This window comes from Myzus persicae, unplaced genomic scaffold (assembly GCF_001856785.1).
Source record: "Myzus persicae strain clone G006 unplaced genomic scaffold, MPER_G0061.0, whole genome shotgun sequence".
NCBI lineage: Eukaryota > Metazoa > Arthropoda > Insecta > Hemiptera > Aphididae > Myzus > Myzus persicae.
Genome location: NW_019103856.1, coordinates 285,154 through 312,460, shown reverse-complemented (window position 1 = coordinate 312,460; position 27,307 = coordinate 285,154). Strand labels below are relative to the sequence as shown.

The 27,307-nt window shown below is 25.2% G+C and overlaps 1 protein-coding gene across 1 annotated transcript in view; it reads right to left on the bottom strand.

The window, feature by feature from the left end:
- Positions 1-565: 565 nt before the first annotated feature.
- LOC111035477 (basement membrane-specific heparan sulfate proteoglycan core protein-like) overlaps positions 566-27,307 on the bottom strand; it is a 144,674-nt gene continuing 117,932 nt past the window's right edge. The window contains exons 4-7 of the mRNA XM_022317119.1: positions 20,712-20,925; positions 18,961-19,138; positions 3,928-4,064; positions 566-984 (exon numbers count right to left, since the gene is read on the bottom strand). Of these exons, the coding sequence (XP_022172811.1) occupies positions 878-984; positions 3,928-4,064; positions 18,961-19,138; positions 20,712-20,925 (636 nt within the window). The 3' untranslated portion in view covers positions 566-877. The remainder of the gene's footprint in view (positions 985-3,927; positions 4,065-18,960; positions 19,139-20,711; positions 20,926-27,307) is intronic.

Sequence of the window (27,307 nt, the reverse complement as noted above, 5' to 3'; positions counted from 1 at the left end):
TTTTATTTATAAGTACAATTTGTTTTATTTTTTTAATAGTTGTTTTTATTGTTGTCACTAAATTTTGTAGTATTTAATAAAACTTAACATCCACGGAAAAAAAAAAATTTTAATCAGTATTATAACATGAATGGACAATAATTAATAATGGGTAGGTCACATCCTATACATTTTTAAGGTTTTCTGTACTTTCATGTGGGTAATATACGTACAAATGTAGTACTATTTTATCAGTTTAATACTTTATGCTTTTAAATATTTTGACAAACGTGATGTTATTTTAGATTTTCAGACCAAAAAACAGAAATACAATATAATATAACATGATTAGGAAGTAACTACCTATATTTTATAGTTGGGCATGTCAGTAATAAACGTATATCAAATAAAACGATAAAAAATAAATGCCAACTCTGTTATAATATGTGTCGTTTAATTTTATACAAGCTGTATTAAATTTCCATCTAAAATTATCAGTATAATATTTAATAGATTTTTTTTCTTTAATAATTTGGTGTAATAATAATAATAATAATAATAATAATAATAATAATAATAATAATTATAATTATAATAGTAATAATAACTGTGATAGGAGTTATAGGTTTTATATAATACAAATATAAATACAGAGTAATTAAAAACTCAACAAAGACAACATACGAGTATAATATTATTGTAAAATATCATACATTTATACTCAATAACCTTATAATATTATGCATTCATTCGGTATCAATCGATCAATTTATCCATGTCCGTCGGGTTATCGGGATTATTATGGTTTTCCTTTTATGATTCAAGTTAACAATAGTTAATTATAATAATAAGTAACATATCGGTCTGGAACACAGTGCACATTTGCGTATTAATCATGTCAACTTAATCGAAACAATATCCATGCAAATGTGATGATCACCCATAATGAATGTAGCCTGCCACACCGATTGCTACCGCCGTGTTGCATTGCGGCTGGAGTTTCTCCTAAACACAAAATACACACATTCATTATATTATATGTCCAGAAATACACATTTTCCCAATCAATATTTGGATTAAATAATAATATGAATGTTTTATTTCATTTTTGACGTTGGTATATCTCAATCTGTGTAAGCATTTTTTTTTGTTTTAGAAAATAAAATATGTGTATAATTCAAAAAAGATTACAGTACTTTATTCACATTACATTTAAGTAGGTAATTAGCTGTGGAGTTCATTTCACGTCCCTAAATTACTGATACTATTATTGTGATACTTATATGTGTAAAGTTTGGTACACTGCAGTATTATAGTTCTATTAACATAAGTTTAGTTGCTGGTCCCGTCACAACAACGGACAATTTTTCACTAAATGCTTTACGCACTGTGTTTCATATCCTCTATTTTTGGTCCCGGGAGGATGCAGAGACAACGAGCAAACATCACGAGAATAGAATTTTTTAGTTAAAATACGTCTTAATTTTAATAATACATTTTTAGTCGATTCCACTAATAATTTATAAATATAGCACATAGGTGTATTCACCTTACGTTGTTTTCAACTTTTCACATCATGCATTGTATATGAAATAAAATACCTAGGAGTTTGTTAGTTATTAAAACATGAAACTTAACGATTACCTCGTTGAATAAACGATATTAGAATTACATATTGCACATGGTTTTGATTAAAATACTAGTAACCGTCACTTGTTTATTTGTGCAATAATATTTTAGTTTATTTATTGAGTATTTAGGTATATTAAGTACCTACCATAATATGCCATAAACCGGCTATATAAACTGAAATATTGGGTGCTATATATTTATTTTAACTAATTAAATAATGGAAATTAATAATAATTTAACTTAATTAATTTTTAAGTAATACTAAGATATAAAATAAATGAACGACTTAAGAGCAGTCGATTTAGAGACAGCATAAAGTTTCTACCTGTATTATGTCGCTAGAATGCATTCATGTTAATTGGTGTGGGTGGGTTTGAAAATATTTAGTTTTTTGTTAACCTGCTTTTATTTGATATCTGTTGTAATAAATAGGGACTTAAGCCCGAGACATAGAATTTATTTTTCATATAATCTTTTCAAAATGTTCTGGAAAGGTCACGGTTCAAAGTTATTATTATACATATATAGTTACACAATAAGTGTTAGTCTTATTATTTTCTTAGGACTTTATATAAAATCATATCATGGAACAGCTTAGACAAAAGTACAAACATATTAAAACAAATATTAAACATTAAGATTTTTTTATGCATATCTATTTTAAATTGTTTTTACATCACATTGTTCAATAATAATTGTTTCGTTTGAAACATTATAGCTATGTACTTGAATAAATTGTTTAAATAAATGTTCTACTAGGTACTGAAAATCAATATTCAACTACTTTTTTTTTAGTAAAATGTGTGATAATTATTACATAATATTCATATTATGTATGGTATAGATTCTTTGCTTCTTCAAATATTTTATTTCAATGATTCTCAGATTTTTTGTAATGTGGCGATTTTAAATTGACTGTAAAATTGTTATCACTACATAAGCCCTACAAATTTTTTTACTTAACTAAACTTTTATCACATTTACAAAAATACCGATTAAATAAATAATAAACACATTATTTTGGAAATAATTGTATAATCAATTCAAACTTTAAATATATATAGGTATAAATAAACTAGTAATGACTAGACACAATGAGGGTATAATTTATAAAATTAATTTTATACTTAGATGGCCTTATATTCTTCTTTATAATTAATTTATGATCAGTGTTATATTTTAAAAAGTGATGCTCAAGCTTACTTCTTAATTTATTGTAGAACTTAGAGAGGTATGATCTATGATTGAGTTTCAATATTTAATTTGTTAAAATGTAGATTTACAGAGATATGTCAATGTGAAAGGAATAATTATAGTCAAGGCGGCTTTTGAAATGGATGGATATTCTTGCTGTAATATAACAGTTAGACTAGTATTTTTCACGAAATTCGGTTTCAAGAGTGGAGTCTACTTTAATTCCAATTAATTTTTCTTTAAGTTCTTTATGATTTAAATGTGTATGTTTTTTTTAAAAAAAGTCTGTTTACCAATTTTGTCCTGATACTTTTCCTAAAAACAAAAATTAAATTAAATGAAAAGTAGGTAGTAAATGATGTGAATTTAATTTATCTTATTGAATTGTTTGAACGAGTGTTTAAAAATATGATGACACGCTACATGGGCCGTTCTTCGTAACAAACTACACAATAAAACCATATTTTATTTATTCAAAATTATATTTACGGTTTTTTGATTGACAGTTGGTAAGAATTCAATTAAACCCACCCTATTGGGAATATACATACCTACAGCCCTACGTTTGGAAATCACTGTTTTGTTTCATATTACAAAGAATTTTTTAGAAATTAACATGATAATAGCATTATAATAATAATAATAATTGTTTTATATATAATAGTTTTTTTTTAGTAAGCAACTGAACTATACATTAAATAGTTATGTTATAATAGGTATATCATAATTTTGTTGTTGTGAATTTAAAATTAAATTGAGTATAGTTGTTTTTATGAATATATTTCCATGGTAAGTTGCATAAAATCCTTGTGTTAATAAACTTCACAAATAAGATGTAGGTATGATATTATGTATGAAATGTACTGACAGTGAATTTACAATAATTATGAGTTCAAATACATTTCAATGACACGGAATTATGACGGGTTTCTCTGCATGGAGTAAGGTACATATATAATAAATGTGTTACCATGATTTGCATTAATAACAATTTATAAAATACATTTTATTAATTTATAAACTCAAATGCTGCGTTCATTACTAAATTCAGTCTAAAGGTGATTATAAAGTTTAAATAGATTTTATTTACATTCAGTTATTCAAATATAAATATTTACGAACCGTTTAAGACGTGCACTGTTACTGATGTGCTCGCTATATCAGTTAGTGAACAAGTGTACTTTCCCGAGTCAGAAGTTTGTGCGTTGGCTATAAAAAGTCTGCTCTTCGCGCCATTTGTCAGTATATCGGTTTTCACGCTGAAAAGTAGAAACAAAATGTTGTTATTAACAATTTGGACGTATCAAAGTATTTTAATAACCAAACATATAGGAAAAAAAAAGAAACCAGGAACATTACATTTTTTTTAAAGATTAGTGATTAGTACACGGGTTAAGATGTACACGGGTGCTAGGTACCTATAACCTATATCTTGGTATAATGTTATGTTATTGTAAAAGTAAAATATCATTTGTATGTTGTTTTATACCTTGTAAATCGTAATTGACCAGTCTAAATAATCGACGTATTTTATTGCAGTTTTTTAATGTATGTTACAATACTATTATTTTCACAGCTATTGTTGGGATTTTAGCATAATTATTTCATGCATGTTCAATTGTTAAGATTTAAGTCAGAATATTGAGTATGGTATACAAATCTACATATAGCCCCGTTAACACGATTCCTCACCATTTAACCATAATTTTAATTTTCTTTAGATTCGGATTTAAGTAGTGTTAAGAATTTGTTTAAAATTCTGAATTCGAAGTTATGTGATATAAAGTAATTTGAATATATAATACAAGGTTATTCACCAAGCATAATTTTCCCCTATTTTTCTTTAATAATGAATTTATTAAAATTTTGATTTTTAGAATCTTAAAATATGCTCAGACCATTTATTAAAGTTCTTGATTGTTTTCATTCTACAGCAAGGGTGTCTGATGGTGATACAAACTTCTGTTTTTAAAATGAGAATACCCCCTCTTTACTTAAAATTATTTAGTGGTTAATTTTTTGAAAATGTTGATGTACCTAGTTCCAAATTTGAACGAATTGTTTCTCAGTTATTAAAATGTTTGTACAAAGTATAACGTCCTTAAAAATGTTTTTACAAATATGTGAAATATTCGTAATATTGGATCTAGTATTTGTTATACTTGAACCATTTTTACAAATTATTAATGTTAATAGAATAATATACTGATCACTAAAATGTTGAAATCACCATACACTCATATCTTTCAAACCCATTATCATGGGCCTATTATGTTTCGTATAGGTACTTATGCAAAATTAAGTAGGTAAGTCATAAACTACTCGTTCGAACTTCGATTCTGGTACATCAACATTTTCAGAAAAAGTATTCTCTAAATAATTGACAGTACAAGAAGGGGTTCTCAAGTTTATATCACCACAAGACATTACATAAGTAGTACAAGAATCTCAAGAATTTAAAAATATGGTTGCCCATATTATATCCTTAAGCATATTTAAAATTTCTAAAACTTAGATTTTGAATAACTGCATTACTGAAGAAAAAAGGAGTAAGAATGCTTGATCAATCAATTTGTATAATACTGAACCCAAAGGGTCGGCAGGCATAATTTTATACAGTCAAAAATAATTGTTTCACTATAGTCTATAATGATGCTATTTTTTTTCTGTTAAGTTAAATTCAGATATGTTGGATCCGCATACTGAACATCATGCGGTAATAGGTAATTATAATGTGTCGCAAATAGAATATTAATAGAGGTGACTTATAGCCTTGAAATATATACTGACTAAATGAAAATGTACACTAATAGATTTAAAACAAAACGTGCATATTGATGCTTTAGAAAACCTAAGACCAGCGAGGAATTAGAACTATGATAACAATATTATAGTAAAAATATAATAAATTACACACAATAACATTTTAGTTTATTTCCGTTGGTGGGTTTAATGGAATAGAATCTATTCAATATGTCACATAAGTTTAGAATTAATTTTCAAGGTCGTTAAAATATTAACAATTGTAAGATAATATATATTGTATGAAAACCACAAAAGCAGTAATTATAATGAACTCAAAAATTATTTGGAAAATAATTAAAACGGAGTTTTGGTAATAACGTTCCACTCATTTTACATTCAATGATTTTACAATGGAATTCTATGTACCTTATACTGTGTAAACATCAAATAAAGAGAATTTAGTTTTAATGATTTTCTACAATGTGACTTCATTCATACCTATAGAAAATAACAGATGATTTAAATTAAATTGTAGTTTAATACATATAGGATCATATTAATTTCCTCAATCACCCAAATTGTTGCGATAGCCTATAAATTAATTATTACAACAATTAAAATATAGGATGTTTAGATGTACTGTTTTATAAAATACGATTTGTTAAATAAATTATTTTTGAATAATTATATTTTATGATGTACACCTATTATATAGGTCATATAGAAGTATAGAACCTCACGTAAAATGAACAAAATTGTTTTTGCAGAAATATTGCATTCTAGAGTATGACTATGAATAAATTTTGGTATGGAATTTCATATTTTGAAAATAATATGACAATTAATATTCTCATCGTCTCTATAAAATAAGTGATCATAAAAAAAAAAATGCTGAATGTCAATTTTTATACAAATATTATATTGTGAGAATAGAAAATATAGTTATTTTACAAGTATAATAACTAATAATATTCATCTTGGCACTTCTTCAAGTCTTACTATAACATATACATTTTATAAAATGTATTGAAAATAAATAAATTTGTCATACTTTGTAAAATTTATGCATTTCAATCTTCGTTATGATTTCTGGGCTCATATTTGTCATTTTGAAAATAATTTTTCATTCCTATACTATACTTTGAATATAAAATAACATGGTTAAGGAAATGCACCATAGTCGATATTATGGTACTTGTTCAAAATTTACTTGACAATTTTAATCACCTTAAAGTTTTAATTGTGCTAAATTTCAAAATTAATGATATTCTGTTATTTTTTTAAGTTTACACTGTTGATACACAAGTAAAGTTATCATTAATTCCAACGAAAAGTGTGGTGTCAGTATATAACTGTGTAGCAATTAGAGTTCTTACTTTCACGTTAAAACTTTTTTGGGTAAAAATAATGGTTGCGTGGTTTTTATTTGTCATTTAATTTGAATAAAGTTGAACTCATGCTATTCATATAAATTTTTTTTTATATTGTAAATTATAATTAATTAGGGTAAGGCATATTATATACTAAAATAATATATTTTATGGAATTCAATTTAATTTCAATTAGCTAATATTTATTACTTTTGTGTGGATTGTTTAATGGTTATATATTTTTACTCTAGTGGGAAATGTATTTTCATTTGTCATTTCACTCGTAGCTGATTTTTTTTTACTTTAGAAGTAAATGATAATACGTGAAAAAAAAATTTCCTCAGAATCTATAAACCTTATATTTTGTGAATTAAATTAAATTTAAACTGAAATATTTTTTTTGCTGTTCCTTCTGTGAAATGTTAAGGATTTCAGTATATATTGTAAATAAAAATAAGACATTTTAAATTAAATGACAATCGTCATTAAATGCAGGGTGAAACAAATCGTTTTGATCATTGAGCTGTTATAGACAATACATTTTGATTAAACATAGTGTGTATGGGAGCATTTGAACTTTAAGTCCAAATATTAATTATCATTGAAGAATCTCTATATAATGATGTTACCTATTGGTATTTTATCCTAAGTAATAATGTCACTCGGAGAATTTAAACCATATAAATCCCCAATAAGTCCCGCTTGACAAGTATACTCGCACGTGAGATTAAATACCTAGTTGAATAGGTACTTTTCATGTCCAGACCATTGTGCAGGATTTATGATACGTCTCACTCCAAAATGTTCTTTTCCAACGTTTCCCACCGTAGTTTTATTTTACTTTACCAACTAAATGCTAGCGTGGTAAATGAATTAGCAATCTCTGACAACCGACACTTTCATCATAAGCTCAATACTAACTTAAATCACTTAACCGCAACGATGTCTTCAAACTTTCCCTCGTCTACTTAAACATAAGTGGAATAGAAACTTGCCAACAGTAACCATATGGTATATTATAAATAATTAGACATATATATAATTTACCAACGGGGTGTAGTTGTGTAGATAATACTATAGTTTCCCAACAAGGCCCCACCATACACTATAGACTAGTCAAAACTGAAAACGGTACCTATAACTGCCATTTATAAACTATGCAATTAAAAATTGAAAACATTTCTATTCAAAAATAATTTTGAATTTCTAACAAATGTAAACCATAATGTTTAATATTATTATCGTAATTATCGTGTTATCCGACATTCTTAGAACATAGTTTATATGTATACGAGTAGGTATGTATAATATATATATTATAATTTTTTTGGGGCACTTTAAAATTAGGTATACATAATGTTTTATTGAAATAGATATTTTTCAGAACTTACATTACCTATAATATAAACTGTTTGTTGCTCATAAAATATGTATGCATGGAATGTAATATAGGACTTCTGTATGTAAAACATTTTTCCCTTTTCCCTGATACTAGGAAACATGAGACATTTAAAAATAATTTTTGTTGTTATACGTTAGTTTAAATTTGTTTCAATATAAATTATGCCTATCTCAGAACCATTGTTCCAACTTCAATCGTTTAGTTTTGTTTATCAGATGACTACGATTTGATTAATTTGTTCATTACAATTCGAATAAGATGGTATTACAATATTAATTCCCATTGTTTGCAGTGCATTTATGTATTTACAACTATGTATTAATATTTTGTTTTAACATAATTGATATTTTTTTGAAAATTAAAAACATGAAGCTTATTTTATTTTTCCGAGATGTTGTGAAAACAATATTGATTGTGTGCTTACTGATTAAAATATTGTTCATTTGTTCATTTTTGTTAAAGGATTTTAAACATATTACTACGAATCAATCTAATAGCAGATTTTATATTCTATATATTTTAAAAAATGGAACTCTTTTATTTGTTAGAGCTCTGGAATGCATTTATTCATCGATTAAATTTGTTTTATACTTAAGTGAAATATTTTTAGTAGATTGCTTCAATTTAATCATACATGGTAAACTTAATTTTTTCAATTCTTATAATGATATACGATTATATCATGTATAGAAGTTTCATAAGAGATATTGTAAAGATTAAAGCATTTGAACTCAGTCTTACATAATCATACGATATTAACCATAATTTTAAAAAAGAAAAGTACTTAGTGATGTAATATTGTTGAATCAATCTGTGTGTTTACTTTATATACTCGTAGTCCATAGAATACCGAACTTCTTACTTTAGTGCCCCTTTAGTTTATAAAATTAAAAAAATATGTTTGTATGAAGTTGTAAGCGAAAACGCTCTACACCCTTATAAACGACCCGTAACAGTTATATGATGGTTGTATTGTACTTATCGCAAATATGGATAAACACACTTAAGTGTGCATCGGAGTAATAAGGAAGAAGGTACTATTATAGGTAACAACCCATTTACAGGATTTAAAACGTCTAGAATTAAATAAATAAGTTGTTGTAACTTTAAAGTATTATATAATATTTTCCTTTGTTGACTTTTTTGCTAAACCCTTATAAATTTAACCCATTATGTTTTTGTCGTTTAAAATGGAATACAAATGGCAAATGAGGGTCGTATGTTCAAGGTAAAGTGGTAAATTGAGGGAGCTCTAAAAAATAAAAAAATAAAACCGTAAAGCTCGTCGTTCAACCATTCAGTTCCCCATATCACAATAGCAGAATTACTAGTATACGGTTTCTGAAACTGATTAATGTTTCTAACGCTATTTTGCTCGCTCGCGTAGGTACATTAGGTTATAAACACGCCATTATGTCCTACGGATTCAACATCCATCGCAACGAAAATATATTTTATTAACTATTTTCAATTCTATGTTCAATCGATTCCCTAATAAAATGTAATCATCATTTTTTATAAACAAAATAATGGTTGCATTATGAACATTATGAGTACTGCAGTAATAGTGAATATGATACGTTTTATACAAAGCATTTTGTGGAAAATTAATTTTATTAAACAATTTATAATTTATAATAGTAAATGTTTATTGCTGACGTAGTTGTTAAACCTACAGACTACATAATGTAGGCTATAACAGTATAACACCCTTCTACATATTATTATAGTTTATTTGAAAATTAACATACAAAGGACACACATTTTAAATTCTGAAAAAAAATTGCCTTTCATTTCAAACAATAAATTTTACTGAGATATCCCATCAAACATACCCCCTAGATTATTATTATTATTTCCCGTGTAATGTGTACCTCACTGTACCTATCTAATGTTTTATTACTAGTGGCCAAAATGTGTATAAATGAAAGTATTAAAGAGTTTTTTTTAAATTTTCTCTATAATTTAAATTAATTCTAATGGGAGAGTTTTAATTTAAATGATAACATCGTACTGAATTATGTAAATAAATAATACATTTGAATTTATAAAAAAAAATTATGCAGTTTTCGAGACATAAAGTTATTTTAATAGAAAAATTAAATAATACATCAGTGGGTAATGAATTATCATTGTACACACTAAATTATTTACCAATCTATAACAATTTATTGTAATATGTAGGTACTATGTATAAATTGATATATTGTATATATTAAAATAAATAATTTTTTTACTGAAAATAATAATATTTATTTACTCTGCAAAGAATGTCTGTAAAAAAATATTTTAAAGGTCTTTTTAAAAATATAAACATTGCAGACCGTACCTATTCTTGTTATGTATAGGTATATTTTATAAATATTCCGTACAAATTTACTTTTTACAAAATACTTAATTGTCTCATTTATTAATACCTATTGTATATTTTTGGGTTACTTAAATTTATATAGATAAATTATAATTAATAAAATATTTGATAGTAAAATATAATTATTATAATCAATCGATTATTTTGTGAACACTTAAAATTGCATTATATTTTTTGTAACTTACGGGTACGGTTATAACGGTTATTAAATTGCCAAAAGTTGACTGCATATCTATAAATTATTTTTTTTTTTAAAGTAGACAGGTTTGTTCAATAAAAAGCTTTGGTAGTATACAATGTGGGTACTTATTGGTCTGTAATAATCCATTTATAATATAATAAGTTAAATTAAATTAAATTCGTTTATCAGAGCATGTGTAATAAGACAATTATTCCGAGAATTTATTTAGTGCGCAATCTACATTGATTGTTTATGCATATTTTTTATGTAACTTTTTATAGGTATTTACTTTCGATCGTTTTATTAGGAAAATTTTATATACCTACGCACAATAGAAGCAGTAGAGATTTATAAAAGTACACATAACATATGTTTTGTTATAACTACATTTTTATAGTATATTCCTTGAGAAGTTTTGAGTGGTAGAATTTAATTTTAACAAATATAATAAGTTTGACCTCTGAAAGATATATATAAAAAAAAAAATGAAAATTGTTGATTATTTTATTCATAAAAATACCTTTTTTTGTGGGGAGAAGAAATTATTATTATAAAAATGTTTGTCGACAAATTTTTGATATATCAGCTATTACGTTAATATATTATAGATACTTACGTCTTACTATTTAATACGAAAAAAAAAAAAAAACGATGAAGTCATTTTATGACAGTCGTTCTAAAGCTCTCTGTATTATTAAAGTAATAATAATGTTATGGTTTTAAAAATAAAATGTTTTAATTTTTTGAAATTTGAAATAGACACATTGATAAATAATTAGGTATGTATAATATTTCAATAGGTATTATCAGTAAGTAATACCTATTGAAGTGTGAAAAATGACTTACCTACCTATTAATGTATACATATTTTATTTGTAATATAACGGCAGAAACTATGTTAAATATATTAACGGTACCTACTAGAAAGTAATATTGAAAAATAAACTTTGTTAACCGTAAAAGTATGACGTGTTAATTGATACCATTAAGCCACGTTGGAGTTACGCCGTAACCGAAAATTGTTATGTACGTAGTAAAAGTTCAACTTATTGAGAGTAATTTGTACGTCAAAACTTTTACTAGCATTATTATTTCTGTGGGTTTCACAAAAGCGTTAGAGCAGTTTCCATTACGTGGAATAAAGACTGTTTGGTGGTTATAAAAATAAGATCGAACCTCGTGTGTGTGTACCAAACAATAACAAAAATACTATTAAAACGATGCAGTTTTTCTTACAATGCCTTTAAGGAGAAAGCTCAAGCGGTTCTCAAGAAAAGAATCAAATAAAAAATAAATAAACTTTATGGTGGTATCATCATGCTATCTCAAGAAAAAATTCATATTCACGCTCGTAGCAAACATCAATAGAAAAATGTTGTTATTTTGTGCCACACACATTTCATGATTTGCATTGTGTTAAAGTTTATTTTTTTGGTCCTAACATAATCTGTTTTTTTACGTATTGTTTTTAGCAACACATTTTTTCAATCGGTAAAAGTTCTCCAAAAGTTTTTCGTAGTCTTGTCAATCCATCGAATTTTGAGCACAGCTGATACTAAATTTTATATTTTTTTGAATTTTCGACAAGTTTAAAAACACATTTGTCAACCATTGTGAAAAAGTATTGGAATTATGATGTGCGGCGTATTCGTTATAAACCAAGTAAAATTCATAATATTTGGGTGAATTTTTCATGTTTCAAATAATATGATTATTAATTGTTTTGTATACTTGGTCCGCAGGGCAATAACTCAACATTGTTAATGCCACTCAAGCCGATGGAAATAAGACTAGCGAATAGCGACACCACACACGAAGGAACATTAATCAACATTTTTAGGTGTTTCAACGAATTTTAAATTTCAAATGTTTATAAATAACTCTACACGAATCAAAATATTTTGACGAAACAAAAATTTGATTACGAATAGAAAATAGTAAAATAAACATTTGATGAAAACTGCAAGTACTTAGGGTTAATAGTTTTTAAATTACAACAAAATATGAAAACCGTTGTATGAGAATTCGTTAATTTACAGGTGAATATACAATGTCTAATTTTAAACGCTTTTAAAAAGTGAATTTGACTTTCTTGTTTTTTTTTATTGTTTTTGTTAAATATATTAAAACTTAAGGCGAATCTTGTATAACATTTTCAAATCTTAGATATTTTATCTTATTTGTCAATTGTCGTGATTTTGATTAATTTTTCCAACATTTCAACTAGAGAAGCTCTTAAAAAATTGTTGGGGAATTACGTATGACTTTTTTTTTTAATTTCCACCAACAACAACTCATGAAGAACGCTGTATTATTAAATTTAAGGTTTTTGACCAAGCAAGACTGGTGCATAGAAATCGCCAATGTAAAACATTCAGTGAAAATTTCATCTACATATACCTACGTTTATTTTGTATGTAGAATTACACTACAAAAAACGATTTTTTCAAAAACTGGTTTTGCTATACAATATCAGTTTTTTCTTAATTTTTTGATGTTTTTCCTGACGATTTTTGAAAACTATAATAGTTTAACTAGGTATTGGAAATTTTTTACTTTTGACCCTCCACAGTACCAACTAGATTCGCTTTCCAACTAGACAAATTGCTGTTGAAGAAAATCGAAGTATTTTTACTGTCTCAAGAGGCGATGACGGCAAAAAAAAACACATCATTGTAAATCCAATACACATCGCTCTTCTTAGAATCTAAGACCACATACTTGGTCAATAAATACTAATCTAATGAAGTCTTTGATAAGTATTACGTTTTTAGGCCATATAACAAATATATGAACATGGTAAAATAATTTTGTATCATGCACAATAGGACGCCCTAGTTTAAAGTTGTTCTTTTTACTTTTGAATAAGATTATAATAAGTTTCAGCATACAATTTTTATTTAGTACGTACCTGCACAATGTGGATAAATATTTTAGAGTAAACAATTAAGATAGAATTTAAATGTGTTTTTATTAAACTTGTACCACGTATCTAAGTAATACAAAATGGAGTTTGTAGTTAATATTACAGTCGAAGTTGGATACCTCGAACTATATTAATTTTAAATCATTGATACCTTAAATTTTTTCACAAGTCCCTAGAATTTCTTATTTCAACACGGTAAAAAAATAGTGTTTAACTCAAATACTCAACTGATAACTCGAACTTACAACTTTATTAAGATCAGCGATGTACCTATGGGTTATTTTCATATGTATAAAACTATGAGCATAGTACATTTTACTATCGAAAATAAAGTAATTAATTTTATTGTGTCTGATAAGAGGTTTATCTAAATGATTAGATATGCGGTCAATAACAAACATCACTGAAAAATAACTAATACCTTTTTAAAATTATAAAATATTATAGGCAGATGTACCTATACGTATCATTTATTTGTATAAATATGTAATAATAGGTAGGTATGCATTTAATGATTTGAAAAATGATAAATTGTTCATAAATACAAAATGAATCTTAATAACTTTTATTTTAAACAAAAATAGTCGTATTTATAATTTTTTTTTTAAAACTCGATTTGTTCGCAGGTCCTTACACTTTGAACTAACCAAGTCTTACTTCTTATTAATAATAAGTAAATCTCACAAACTGAAAGACAAGTACCCAAAGTAATATTTATGTGACGAACAAAGCTTGGTCTATAAAAAATATTCAGTCATACGGAGAAAAAATTGTATTCCAAAGAAAAAAAAAACTAATTCAATACATTGATAAAAATAAACAAAACAATTTAAGTACCTATAAGTTTAATATTTTGAGAGTTTGCGGTTTTCTTTCATTAAAACAGTTACCTACATTAGTAGATTAGTAAATTCTAAAGATACATTTGAATTAATATTTATGTGTCATAAATTTTAAATAAATCTCTGTACTGTATAGCTAGCGACCCTACATACTACATAGGTATAATTTCCATTTCTATTGTCTTTGTAACTAAATACATTCTAAACAAAACAAATATATAAATATAAGTTCAAATGTTTGTTCTTATATTGTGGAATTATTTTTTTTTATTTGAAAATCAAGATTTTTTTATGATTTATGATAATAAAACATAATTAAACAAAATATACATAATATAATCCGTGCAGTTCTATGCATATATCTTTTACTATTACACAATATATATAATATATATATACTTAATATACATTGTTAAATAACTTAAATATATAATAACTAAATGATTATTGATTAAGCTATTATTTGTTGTATTAGCTTAAATCGGTTTCATATGAACTTTGTATCTACAATAAATGATATACTTTTACAAATATAAATTTTTAAGTTACATTTTCTGCGGTTAATATTTTGAAAATAAAATTTTATTGTGAAATTGTTCACATAATATTATTATTATAAATAGTTGAAGCCCATAACAATAATTTCGTGATTCCTAGAAACCAATCTAAAACTACAGTTACATAATTAAAAAAATAAGAAGTAGCAATGTAAAATATCACCATACATTTATAAAGTACATCAACAATATGCTGGAATAAGATTTTTTTCTGTACTTGAATTTTGTTGTTAAAAACTTTTGAAACTCTTTGTTTAAAAAAAAATAGAATAATCTTAAAGTTTTTCATTAAAAGTAGTAAATCGTTTTTTAACTTTAAGACTAACATTGTAAGTCTTATAACCCAAAATTTCAGTACGTCATAAAAGTAAAGCTTTTGCTTCCTATGTGCTTCATATTTAGACAAAATTAGAAAACATATTTATTGCAGGTATACCTAGCAAAAATGCAGAATGTGTAAGACATAAAAATAAAAATCAATACACCATGAAATAGAATTATTGTTTTATGTAATATTATAACACATTATAGCAATGGCCCTCACGTAATAAACGTGAAGTAATATGAATAATCTAACCTTGGCGCTTAAGTTAAGCACACTTAACGTTGGTAAATCCCAAAGGATAATCACCTGGGATTTTCAGTTATATTTAACTTCCACATCACCATTAATATAAACACTTGAAAGAGAAAAGTAAAATATTAAATTTAAAACGAATTCATCTCTAACGTTAAAATTATTACGATGTGCAATTAATACTATAGCTTATAATTTTCGTTATAGTTTGTACTTATATTCAAATTGGTATCGAGAACCACCTGGAATATATCATTAAAAATAATAATATGTACGCCATAAAAAGTGAATTGCCTTTGGCTGAAGATTAATGTATATAATCCAAATTACTGAATTTATACTTGTATGTTTATAAACTATATTGAATAAAATAGAACCGGAAAAAATGCTAAAAAACATAATATCATAGTTTAAGTAGGAAAAATGTAGATAATAGAAGACGTTGGGAAATTCCAGTTGACGTTATTAAAAAAAACTATGATTCTGTTATTTTTCATTTGGAACCACGCGATTTATAATATTATCTAAGATCAAGTTAGTATTGTACTTCCAAAAATGTTTGGACTATTTGTTTATTTTTCCAAAACCGAAACAAACACACCACGAATAGACATTTTAAAATAATAATCAAGAATCAGAATAGAAAAAATGAGAATAACCATGGTATATACCATAACAAACGAGAAGTGTATACATAAGTCGTAAATCTTAATATCGTCTTAATCATCTTAGTATGCAGCAATGCAATATTGATTATGTAGTTATATTACATTTAGCCTAACCAGCAATATGGTTTCTGTTTTTTTACAATCTATGTAATATTAAAGTTTATTAACTATGCATTTTTTAAAAAAATATTTTAAATCTCAAGGTGTATAAATAATTTATTAGATTTACAAAGATTATACGATTATAACATGAATATATATATATTTTTTTGGAATTTCCTAAGAACATTATTTTTTTTTTTGTAATTAAAGGAGTAGTGAGTATTCATTAAGTTTCAGGTAGTGCCTTAAGGGTATATATTATGTTGTTTTTAATAGGTTATTTTCCGATGTTCATATATAATGGTTTCTTTAAGAGTAGGTAGGTAGTGAAAAACTACCAACAACGGTTCAAGAAATTTATAGAAATATCAGCAAGTATAGGTTCAGTTTTCATCAAACTCGGTTCAGAATAATTTTTTTGAATGCGTTTTTCTCCATTGTTCCATTTCAAAACACTCTCCTGCTCTTAGATAATCGAAGCTAAATAAATGCCGATAGGTCGGTTTTTGTATTTTGTACGGATATCTATTTTTAATAAGTTTCTGCTTTCAGTTAGCTAAGTTCATAATATTGTAAATTGAGTATTGGTGTAATTGATTGGAAGTCAATTTTTTACAATATTGTATTCATTTTATATTTAGTATTCTTTAAATTACTGTTTTTTTTAAGATTCACTTCGTGTTTTAAATCACATTATTTAGTTTTTAAATACTATGATTTTAATATTTATTGACATTTAAATGAACTATTAGTTTAATATAGTGAAATTTTATAAATGTATATTATATTATTAAGGGCGCATTTATTTTATCTTATTATGGAAGTGATACCATTAAGTATTTATCTACCTCTAACCTACTACATAAAATAATTAAATTTATTGATTATATGATGCATGATTATTTTTTAAACATTAATATTGATATGAAATTATTATTACTTAAACTAAATTATAGATTATAATTATTTAAAACGTAACAATATACGATATATTGTATTTATAGTATTTAATAAGAAGAAATTTTTTTTTTTTATGTTCAGGTTTTTATTTGTTTGTGATATTTGATAGTATATACTTTATTCTACAATTTATCTACTTAAAAACCTCATTATTATCGTCTATGTCATTTGATAGTCTATAATAAGCAGAAATTATTTTTTAATTATGTTCAGTTATTTAGTTATTTGTGATATTCATGCGTATATTCTACAATTTATCCTTTTATAAAGCTCATTATTATCATTTATGTTGTGATTTTATTAGTATGCTAAATATCTTTAGAATTTAACAACAACAATGGCGTATAAATGTATTTATTCAGCCTAAGGTAAGTTTATATTTGACATTTGAATATTCATTATTTATATAGTCTTCATTAATTCTTACTTATAAACCCAACTGATGAATTTAACATTAAATTGTATTATTTTTGTTTCATTACATAATATGAGTATACTGAGTGTATCACCATGTTTGTCCTAATAGTACACATTCAACGGTAAATATACCATTAAATATCTATATATACTCCTCTACCCGCATCTTGCCTAAGAAATAAAGCGTATAAAACTATTTGGGTATTTTATGGATATTAATAATTTATTCAATTTTTAAAATATTTACATAAATTAGTTTTATAAATTATAAACTACTATATTATTAGAATTTTAAGGAACTCTTAAACAACAAAAAGTAATTTGTTTATTTTGACGTCGGAAGTTTGGATAAGCCAGCTATTCTATAAACTAATAATAATTGTGGAAAATAATAAGTATCAAAAATAGTTTTAAAAAAGCTATTCACGTGTACAAACATGGTGTAACACTATACATTATATTCAATACGTTGTGTACGTACATCTCAATATATAGGCTACTAGGCTAGGTAGCTTTTCCAATATTTTGGTTAGTTAAGACTTTTTTAACTGAAGAACCCAAATTTAAAAAAACATATAATGCAGATAGTTTTAGAATTAATAAGTTTAAATACATAATAATAAATTGAACGTGTATTTATTTATTTTTCCCGAAGCTTTCAAACACATTGAGTTATGTTTGTTTACGCATTGCGTAGATAGTAAGGACCTATAAATATCCTACTCGGAGACACATAATAGTAAGTATTAGTTTTGGTAAAAAAGTTGTTAACGGTTCCCAATATCAAAATGTATTAAATTTAAAAATAATGATTTTTGTTAAGAATTAATTAAAAAAAAACAACTTTGAACCATAATAATATAAGTTTAAATTTTTTGTATTAACATAGATCTATTGTATATTTCAATTTGTTTAAAATTGAAGTAGAAATTGATGTTTGATTCAAAAATAATATAAGAAAAATAAACTAGGTAGGTATATATAATGTTATATCGTAGGGGTGATTTGTTTCTGTAAACATTCAGTATTACTATTACCTGATACCGCCACGGCTTGTGTCGTAATTTAGGCTTGTCGTCTCGTGACGCCATACAATGAATTGACTTGGTTGGGGTACTTTGGTTATATAGCATTTTAGCTCTATAGTGCTACCCACGTAGTAGAATTTGTCTTTCACTTGTACGCCTCTTTCATCTGTTATTTCCAATTGAGGCACTATAAGAAAAACAAAAATACAATTCTTTTTAAAAATATTTATAGTATCTTAAATGGTTTTCAGAAACATTGTATTGGTACATTGTGATTCAGCCAAATATAAAATATAAATCGGTTTAAGTTCTAAAATAGTGCATACTAAAGGACCTATATAATTGTATTATGTGCATCACGAGAACCTTCAAGTATAATTGTTTGTAATTATTCGCAATATGTTTTAAAACTATTTTCAAAAAAAAAAATCTGTCAATATTTTATTGATCCTTTACCTTCAAAAATATAATCATATTTTATATTTTCATTTGGATATCATAAATGGAATAATAATATGCTAAATAATTTAATAGATTGCATACAATTCTATTTAATCATGACTGTTTTTAAGTAGAATTCTTTTGTAATGTAAGGCTTGTAAATGTAAATACAGTTTTAATTCATAAACTATTTAATGACTGATATACCCGCTTAATGGTGGATATGATTATATCATTAATTTGATTGTGTGTAAAATATTTAATTGGTTGTATATTTATGTCAATAGATTTTTCAACGAATTTTGCATTTATTGTATAATATGATATTTTTCCAGTATAAATATTCAATTTATAATCCTTTAATAGATTTTTTAATCTTGGATGATTAAATTAAGTTTGTGATTTTAATTTTTAAATACATATTGGAAAACCTGGGCAGGCTAATCATAATTTATAATTTAGTTAAATTAAAATGATAGAAAACATTTTTAAAAGTTAAAAGTTGATTGTTTTTATATTTTTTTTTAAACTCAGTTAAGTTAAAAGTTATATCTGAACTTAAAGTTAACTTATTAATGTAAGTTAAGTTATTTTTTAATATATAGGTAAATAGCCAGTAATATAGCTTAAAATAAAAAAATTATATGCTTGTACAATATGCATCAACAATAATAATTGTATTATATTATTTACCATTTAATTATTTATAAATGAACGTAACTTGGATTCGAAATAAAATTGACTTGTAATTTATAAAGTTTACAACGATAAAAATCAGTTAAGTTAAAAAGTTAAAATTAACTTAACTTTAACTTTTTAACCTTGCCTATTAGCACATCAATAACTATCAAAAAACTAACCATTTGTTTAAATCAACTAAAACTGCACATAGAATAGTTTTTCTTTAGTATGTTATAGTAGACATCGACAATTATTAATTATATTTAATGAGATGGATATTTATAATAAAATAAAATTTGAATTTGAACATTAAACATTTTACCCTTCATCTACTTTTACATCACTGTACGTTTTTTAAGGGTTTCACAACTTGGAAGATTTACAAGCACGTTTAACATAGTTAAAGTTAGTACTTAATTATTTTATAGCTAAAAGTATAATATTTTTCATATTATATTAAAAATTACTATTATTATATTACAACTATTTCAACTAAAATAATTTCCTAGTAGGCGTGATATTTTTCATCTTCATAACGGGATGTTACTATGGTAGACATGTTTGTTTATGGCCCAAAACACAGTTATTTGTAGCTAATTTATCAACCAATATGGCTATACAATATTAAGAATACCAACCTATAATAGCTAGATAAACAGTGAACGCGATTGGCGGATGAGTTGATACTTGACACTCATAATGACCTCCATCTCTTTCATTCAGATAAGATATACGGAGTTGCCAATCGTTTGGATCTTTAAATAAAAGCTCGTAACGCTGATCTGTACTGTATACGTGGTGGCCAAATGAAAGTAGTTGCATCTTATCACCTGCCCTTCGAACCCATGACACCTGTAAACAAGACAAATAATAATTTTTATTCATTGATCGAAATTGAAAATTTCCCGAACAGGCTAAAAGCTGTTTAAGATGATTTGTCTATTGTCTATAATTAAACATTTAAGTAATAAAACCAACCTAACTGGGTAAAGTAAGAAATTGGAAACAATGAGAAATGCCCGATCATTTTATATAGTTTATAAAAAATATATATTAATTAAGATATAATTATTACTTTAAATTACTTATTCGGGCATCTCATTATTCCCGAAAACAAATATCAAATCAAAATTTATCACAATGTTTTAGATACTGCTTCATATTTTTCACCTAAGTTTTATTTTTTTCGTCGTAAATCCTCATGAACTGAATGTCAATATTTCAAAAGAACCTCGTACAGCTGTAATTTTAAGGTTTGGTTAAGATAAGACCAGTCAATCTTATAAGTCATAAACCGAAAACTTTTTATGTATAAGTAGGATTTTCACGGTCAAAAATTTAGATCTTAGAACTATAATTTACTTATATAAGTGTTATATAAGTGTTTTTTTTTATAACATTTATTATCATGTAAGGAGTCATAATATGTGCGTAAGATATTATTAGATTGAGGGGAGTAGCTACAGAGCAGTAACAGTCGACGAGACAACTTAAAAATGCAAATCAATAAACGTGTTAATTTTAAAAGTAATAAATAATAATAATTATCTATTTATGATGTCTTTTCTAAAACAGTTTTTTTAATTAATAGTATAATTCTCACCCTGGAAATATTTATGTTATAATTTGTGATTTATTAATATTAAACACTCATTATTTCAAAAACTATTGCAGGTATGTTAACTTTTTGAAAACATTTTTTAAATTCACATTTTAAATTTATTAGAATTTATAACACAACATTATTGAAAAAAATTATATCTTTACTATTTTTTAATATTATAAATTTTAAATTGTTTGTTATCATTTTTGTATGAAAATATTTTAAACTTTAAATTGTGATAAAAAATATTTTTCGAAGTACTCCCATGCATTAAAATCCAAGATTGAACTAGTTAATTAAGGTTAAGTATTTACATTTATTTAATCAGAGTAGATAAATATTATTTTATTGAATATATCCATGTTACTCGACTGCACTCATCTAAAGCATTCTAAACTCTAAATACACAAAATAATATTAACTTATAGTTCGAGTATATTGTACTAGTAGTCGTTATTATGACTTCAAAATACGTTAAATATTTATTTACAAAAACTTTAATACTTTTCGTGATAATGAATCATAATGTTTATTGTTTAGAAAATCTTCATATTCCATTTACCTGTATATATATATATATATATATATATTTAAATAGTTTTATACTTTTAATAATTAAATATTTTATAAGACCGTATCATAAATATGTATGTCTTGACATTTTTTAAAAATACCCAAATACCCGTATCAGATATTTAATAGCATATATTTTTATCATTGAAATAAATATTAAATTGTAATAATATATTATTTTAGTATTAATTATTTGGCTCTATAGAACAATATCTTGCTGTGGTTTTAAAGATGTATGTTTTAATGTTTATGTCAACAGTTAATTTTAAGTAATTGATAAGAGTTTCATTTCATTAGTACATAAGTCGTAATGTTAACTGTTTCGTTTTCAATGGTAAAATAAGGGAAATATTTTGTGCTAAAAAATAGGTTCAGTTTGAATTTTTTCTACGGTTATATTACCCATGTGACCATGTTATTGAATCTTGTACGTTTCTGAGTTTCTGACTAAGCAAACCTAATTAAATAAAAATCATTTATATTTCATTTAGAATTATTAGAGCGTTTGCATATTAGTTTACAAAAAAAGAACTCACATTTCTGAAAAATAATAACAAATCAAAAAAAAAAAAAAATATATAAGTAGGTAAATGAAATTTACACTACGTTAACACTTTTTTAATTAAAACTTGGCTGAAAAAATATTGTAGCTACACAGTAGTGACCAGAATGATTTATATGTATGCAACGAACATATTTAATTTCTCATCTATAAAAAAATGTATGTATTATCATTTTCCAAAAGCTAATAGGGTTTATTCAGGGACGTCGTTTGAGACAAAGTGGGTATTTGATCCTGTCTTATTTTAAAAACAGCCTAAATGTTGGTGAAAAAACACGATCATTTTTATGGTATGGGCCATTTTCGGCAAGTCAAATATTATTTAAGTACTAAGAATTTATCGTCACATTAATAATAATATAATAATAGTATTTCAGTCTTGATTTTAGTAGTAGATTCTTTTTTGTGTAAGTTAGTTTATTATATTTATATAATAGTAACTTGAGAGTGTATGTAGAAAAGTGGTAAAATGTATTTATGTAAGTAGTGTCAGCTATTATTGTTTATTCTTTTTCTCGCTTTGGACGGAAAAACGCTGGGATATTATACAGGTACATAGGTATTTCACAAAATGTTGTACGTGGATCGAGCTATGTACAATAATATTATTTTTTTTCATTCCAATCTACACTGCAGTATATATCAACTATAAAGTATTTATGAAACAAAATAACTGTTGGAACTAGGCGATTTTTAAATTACCTCTGATAGTATTTAATATACTTAACTGTTTCGGTTTCATTTAATTATTTAAGTACCTAGTCGTGTTAAGTGTTTATATTGTAATTCAATTTGTGGAAAAATGTTTTCTAAGATGACGTCGCAGCTCCTCTTATAGTATTTGCAATAAAATTGAACTATGGTTGCCTATGATAATACATACAAAATTATGTAAGATGGGAATTGTATGAAGATTTTATTTCTTTTACTGTTATATGAGCTGGCCAAAACTTTTTGCCTCCCCCTATTAAAAACTGAAATGACACCAGTGGGTTTGGTTAAAAATACATGAAATACTTTATACAATATATTTCATTGTAGAATATTATATTTCACTATGCGTGTTGAATGCTAATATGATGTCACCGTAATTCATGGGTATAGAATAAAGCTGAATATTGTAAAATATAACTATTAATTGGTTGAGTAGAGAATGCTGATATATTTTATAACGATATCCATTATTATATATTAAATTAAGACTATTGATTCTCAAATTGAATATAAATATATTTTTTTTTACCACAAATAAACTGAAAAATAATATTAGAAACATTGGGAACACAATTTTATGAAGTGATTTTTTATGTCGTTTACTTTAAATTTGGTACAAATTGTAAATATTTACTTATGTACATATTATATATTATGAAACAACCATATCTTTACCTACACCTATCTCTAGATATGTCAGCAAATAGTAAGAAACAACTAAAACGAGAAATTAAATTTGATAAAAAAGTAGAGCTATGTTAATATACGTTCTATAATTTAAACTATTTAATTTCATTTATTTAATTGTATATTTCATACTTATAATTATAAGTTATATTGTCTGGAAAGGAGTCTATAATTAATAATCTATGAGTACATCAGACTATAGTGCATAATGATTTATAATGCAATTTAATTGGAGATTATACAAACTTTGCGTAGCACACATTATAATGATTAACTTTCGTTTAACACTTCATCAATCATTGTTTACATATTAAAAATACTTTGTTATTTAAAATGTTGCTTAAAAAATAACATTACCAAAAAATAAAGGTTTAATTTTGTGATTTTATGAATTTTTTGTTATTATTATTTTATAATAATGGCTTAACCACTGTGTTCACTTTACTTAAAAGTTTTTTTTTGTAAAGTAGACATTTATGAATAAAAAAAAATATTAATTCATTATAACATAAGCGAATATTAAAAAGTGACTTTAATATTATTAATGATTTTCTGAAAAACATGCATACATTTAATATAGTTTGGAAAAAATTGTTGAAAATATAAAAAATAATAAAAATAATATATTTTTTTGCAAATGAATTCATAATTGTATAGTGAATTAATAGTATAAGATAAAAAATAAATTATAGTAAACATGTTATAATACTAAAGAATAAAAATAAGCGATTTATCGTTTTCGTAAATCTGGATTCTTCAATAATAATCCTAAAATGATTGTAAAAAATAAAAGTGACCGTCAAAATAATATACGAGCACTTCTTATGTAATCTATAGTATACATTTTAATCTATGATAATTTATTGATAATTGAAAACGTTATCAGCAGGATGAGGGGGTAGTAAATCTTCTCTAGAAAGTTGGAGGAATAAATACATTTTAGAAAAGGGTTGTAGGAAAATGGGTCTTATACCCTTAATCGAATCAGGGTTCCATTATGTGGGCGGTTCATAAAATCACCAACTAACAGTTTTGTTCATTGCGTCCTATTGTAAATTGGTGAGTCGTAAAACATATCGGTGTTAATAAAATGAAGATGTGGAGATTAGGTACCTACTAAACAATGATGTTAACATACATAGGTAACCTACTTGATTTAAATCATATTATATTTAATTCTTGATACTATGTTGAATATTGTAGTTAATATAATAATTTGAAGAAATATTACGAGACCGTTATCCGTGGATTATGTTAAAACATTGGTTGTAGGTATTTAAAGTTTAAAAAAATCCAGAAATTTGAAACAGAGATGGGGGGTACACTTTTTTTGGAAAAAAATACTATTCTAATTCTAATTATAAAATTATAGATATGATTTGATAATGATATTGATAACTGTATTTATACTTTTCATTCATTAAAACATTATGGAGTGTGAATTATTTATTATATAAATAAATGCCATGCAATTTATATTTGAGGGGGGGGGAGGGCTTTAGAGACTTCCAGAATACACCAAATGGATTCACTATCATATCAGAAAAGATGCTGATGTTGAAAATAGGGAAATTTTTACAATCTCGTATGTTGATGACAGACAAAAAAAAACAGACATCATTGTAAAATCAATAGATTTCATCGATACGTTGAGAATCTAAAACAACATTCATTTAGGATCATAGTACAATATTTGAATAATCCACCTTGTATTAAATTTTATCTGAATATTACATAACACATGAGTACTGGTATTTGCTAAAAAATATGAACACAATTAATAACGCGAGAGTGTAATATGATTTCCAGATCTAAGATATTAATTTATTATTTTGTGATTTATGATGAATTCAAGTTTAAATTTCATTGTTTTGATACTATATAAGCTTTCACGATATAATAATTTATTAATATCTTGAGAGGTTTTTATTTTAAAATAAATCTAACTACGGTATTAAAAAAAAAGTATATTTAAATAAATTTAAATGTGGTCCTATTCAGACAATATAAAGTTACCGGGTGTTGGGCACTTGTCTCCCGATGCTGTGCACCTAATATATGCTGTATAATTATTATAAATTAGAAAGATTTGATAAACAGTCGTATTTTAAAAATAATTCTAAGCGAACCTTGATTAATAGCTTTAAACCACACTTATGAGGATGTATTTGTTTGAATGATTCACAGATCAACTGACGATTTGTTTTTGCTGTTCGAAACCATACTGACATTATCAAAAAATGGTTTATTTAAAGAACTAATTATGTGTATAATATACTTGATGTTGAATGACTAAATAACAATTTTTGAGCAATTTCACCCCACCGAGTAGTTTACCATCAATCCAATATTTGAGTTAAAATTCTAGTTTTTTCCGGATTATTTTGCGAAGTATTGTAATTTTTTTCTTTTGATCCTCAAAAGTGGGTACCAGCTATATCCAATTTCGCTACTAGGAAATACTTTCAAAGTGAAAAACCGAACAATTTATACTGATATTTAAGAGTTGATGACAAATAAAAAAAACAACACATAATTGTAAAACTAATACAATCGTTCCGTTTAGTAAGGAACAAAAATTGAAAATTATTTTCGAAATATTTTCTCAGTATACTTATTCATTTATTTAGGGTGATCGGGTATTTGAGGACTAGAGCATCTTCGTACCTAGCACATATGACAATAATTAATTAAAGAGTTTCCAATTTAACTTTAAAAACTTTCATTTTCTGTAATGAATTTGAAGTAGTACATAATTTGATTTGTCACAGTGACTGTTATACTTTTAAACTTTTGATTCAGCATACTATAAATTAATATTCAAAGTCTGTGTTTCAAATGTTTTCAGAAACTAAACTTTTCAAGATTTAACAAAAACGAGCAAAGTTGAACATAACAATATATTTATAACCATTTACGATAATTCGACACTAAAAAGTATATTCGAAATAATCGATTGATTAAATTTCAAATTAAAAAACCGAATTTTCATTTAGCGTTGTATAGACAATGATATCACTCAATTTTTTTATCATATTTTTTTTAAATACATTAACAGTAACCATGGTTTATTAATTTAAAAAAAAAAATGTATT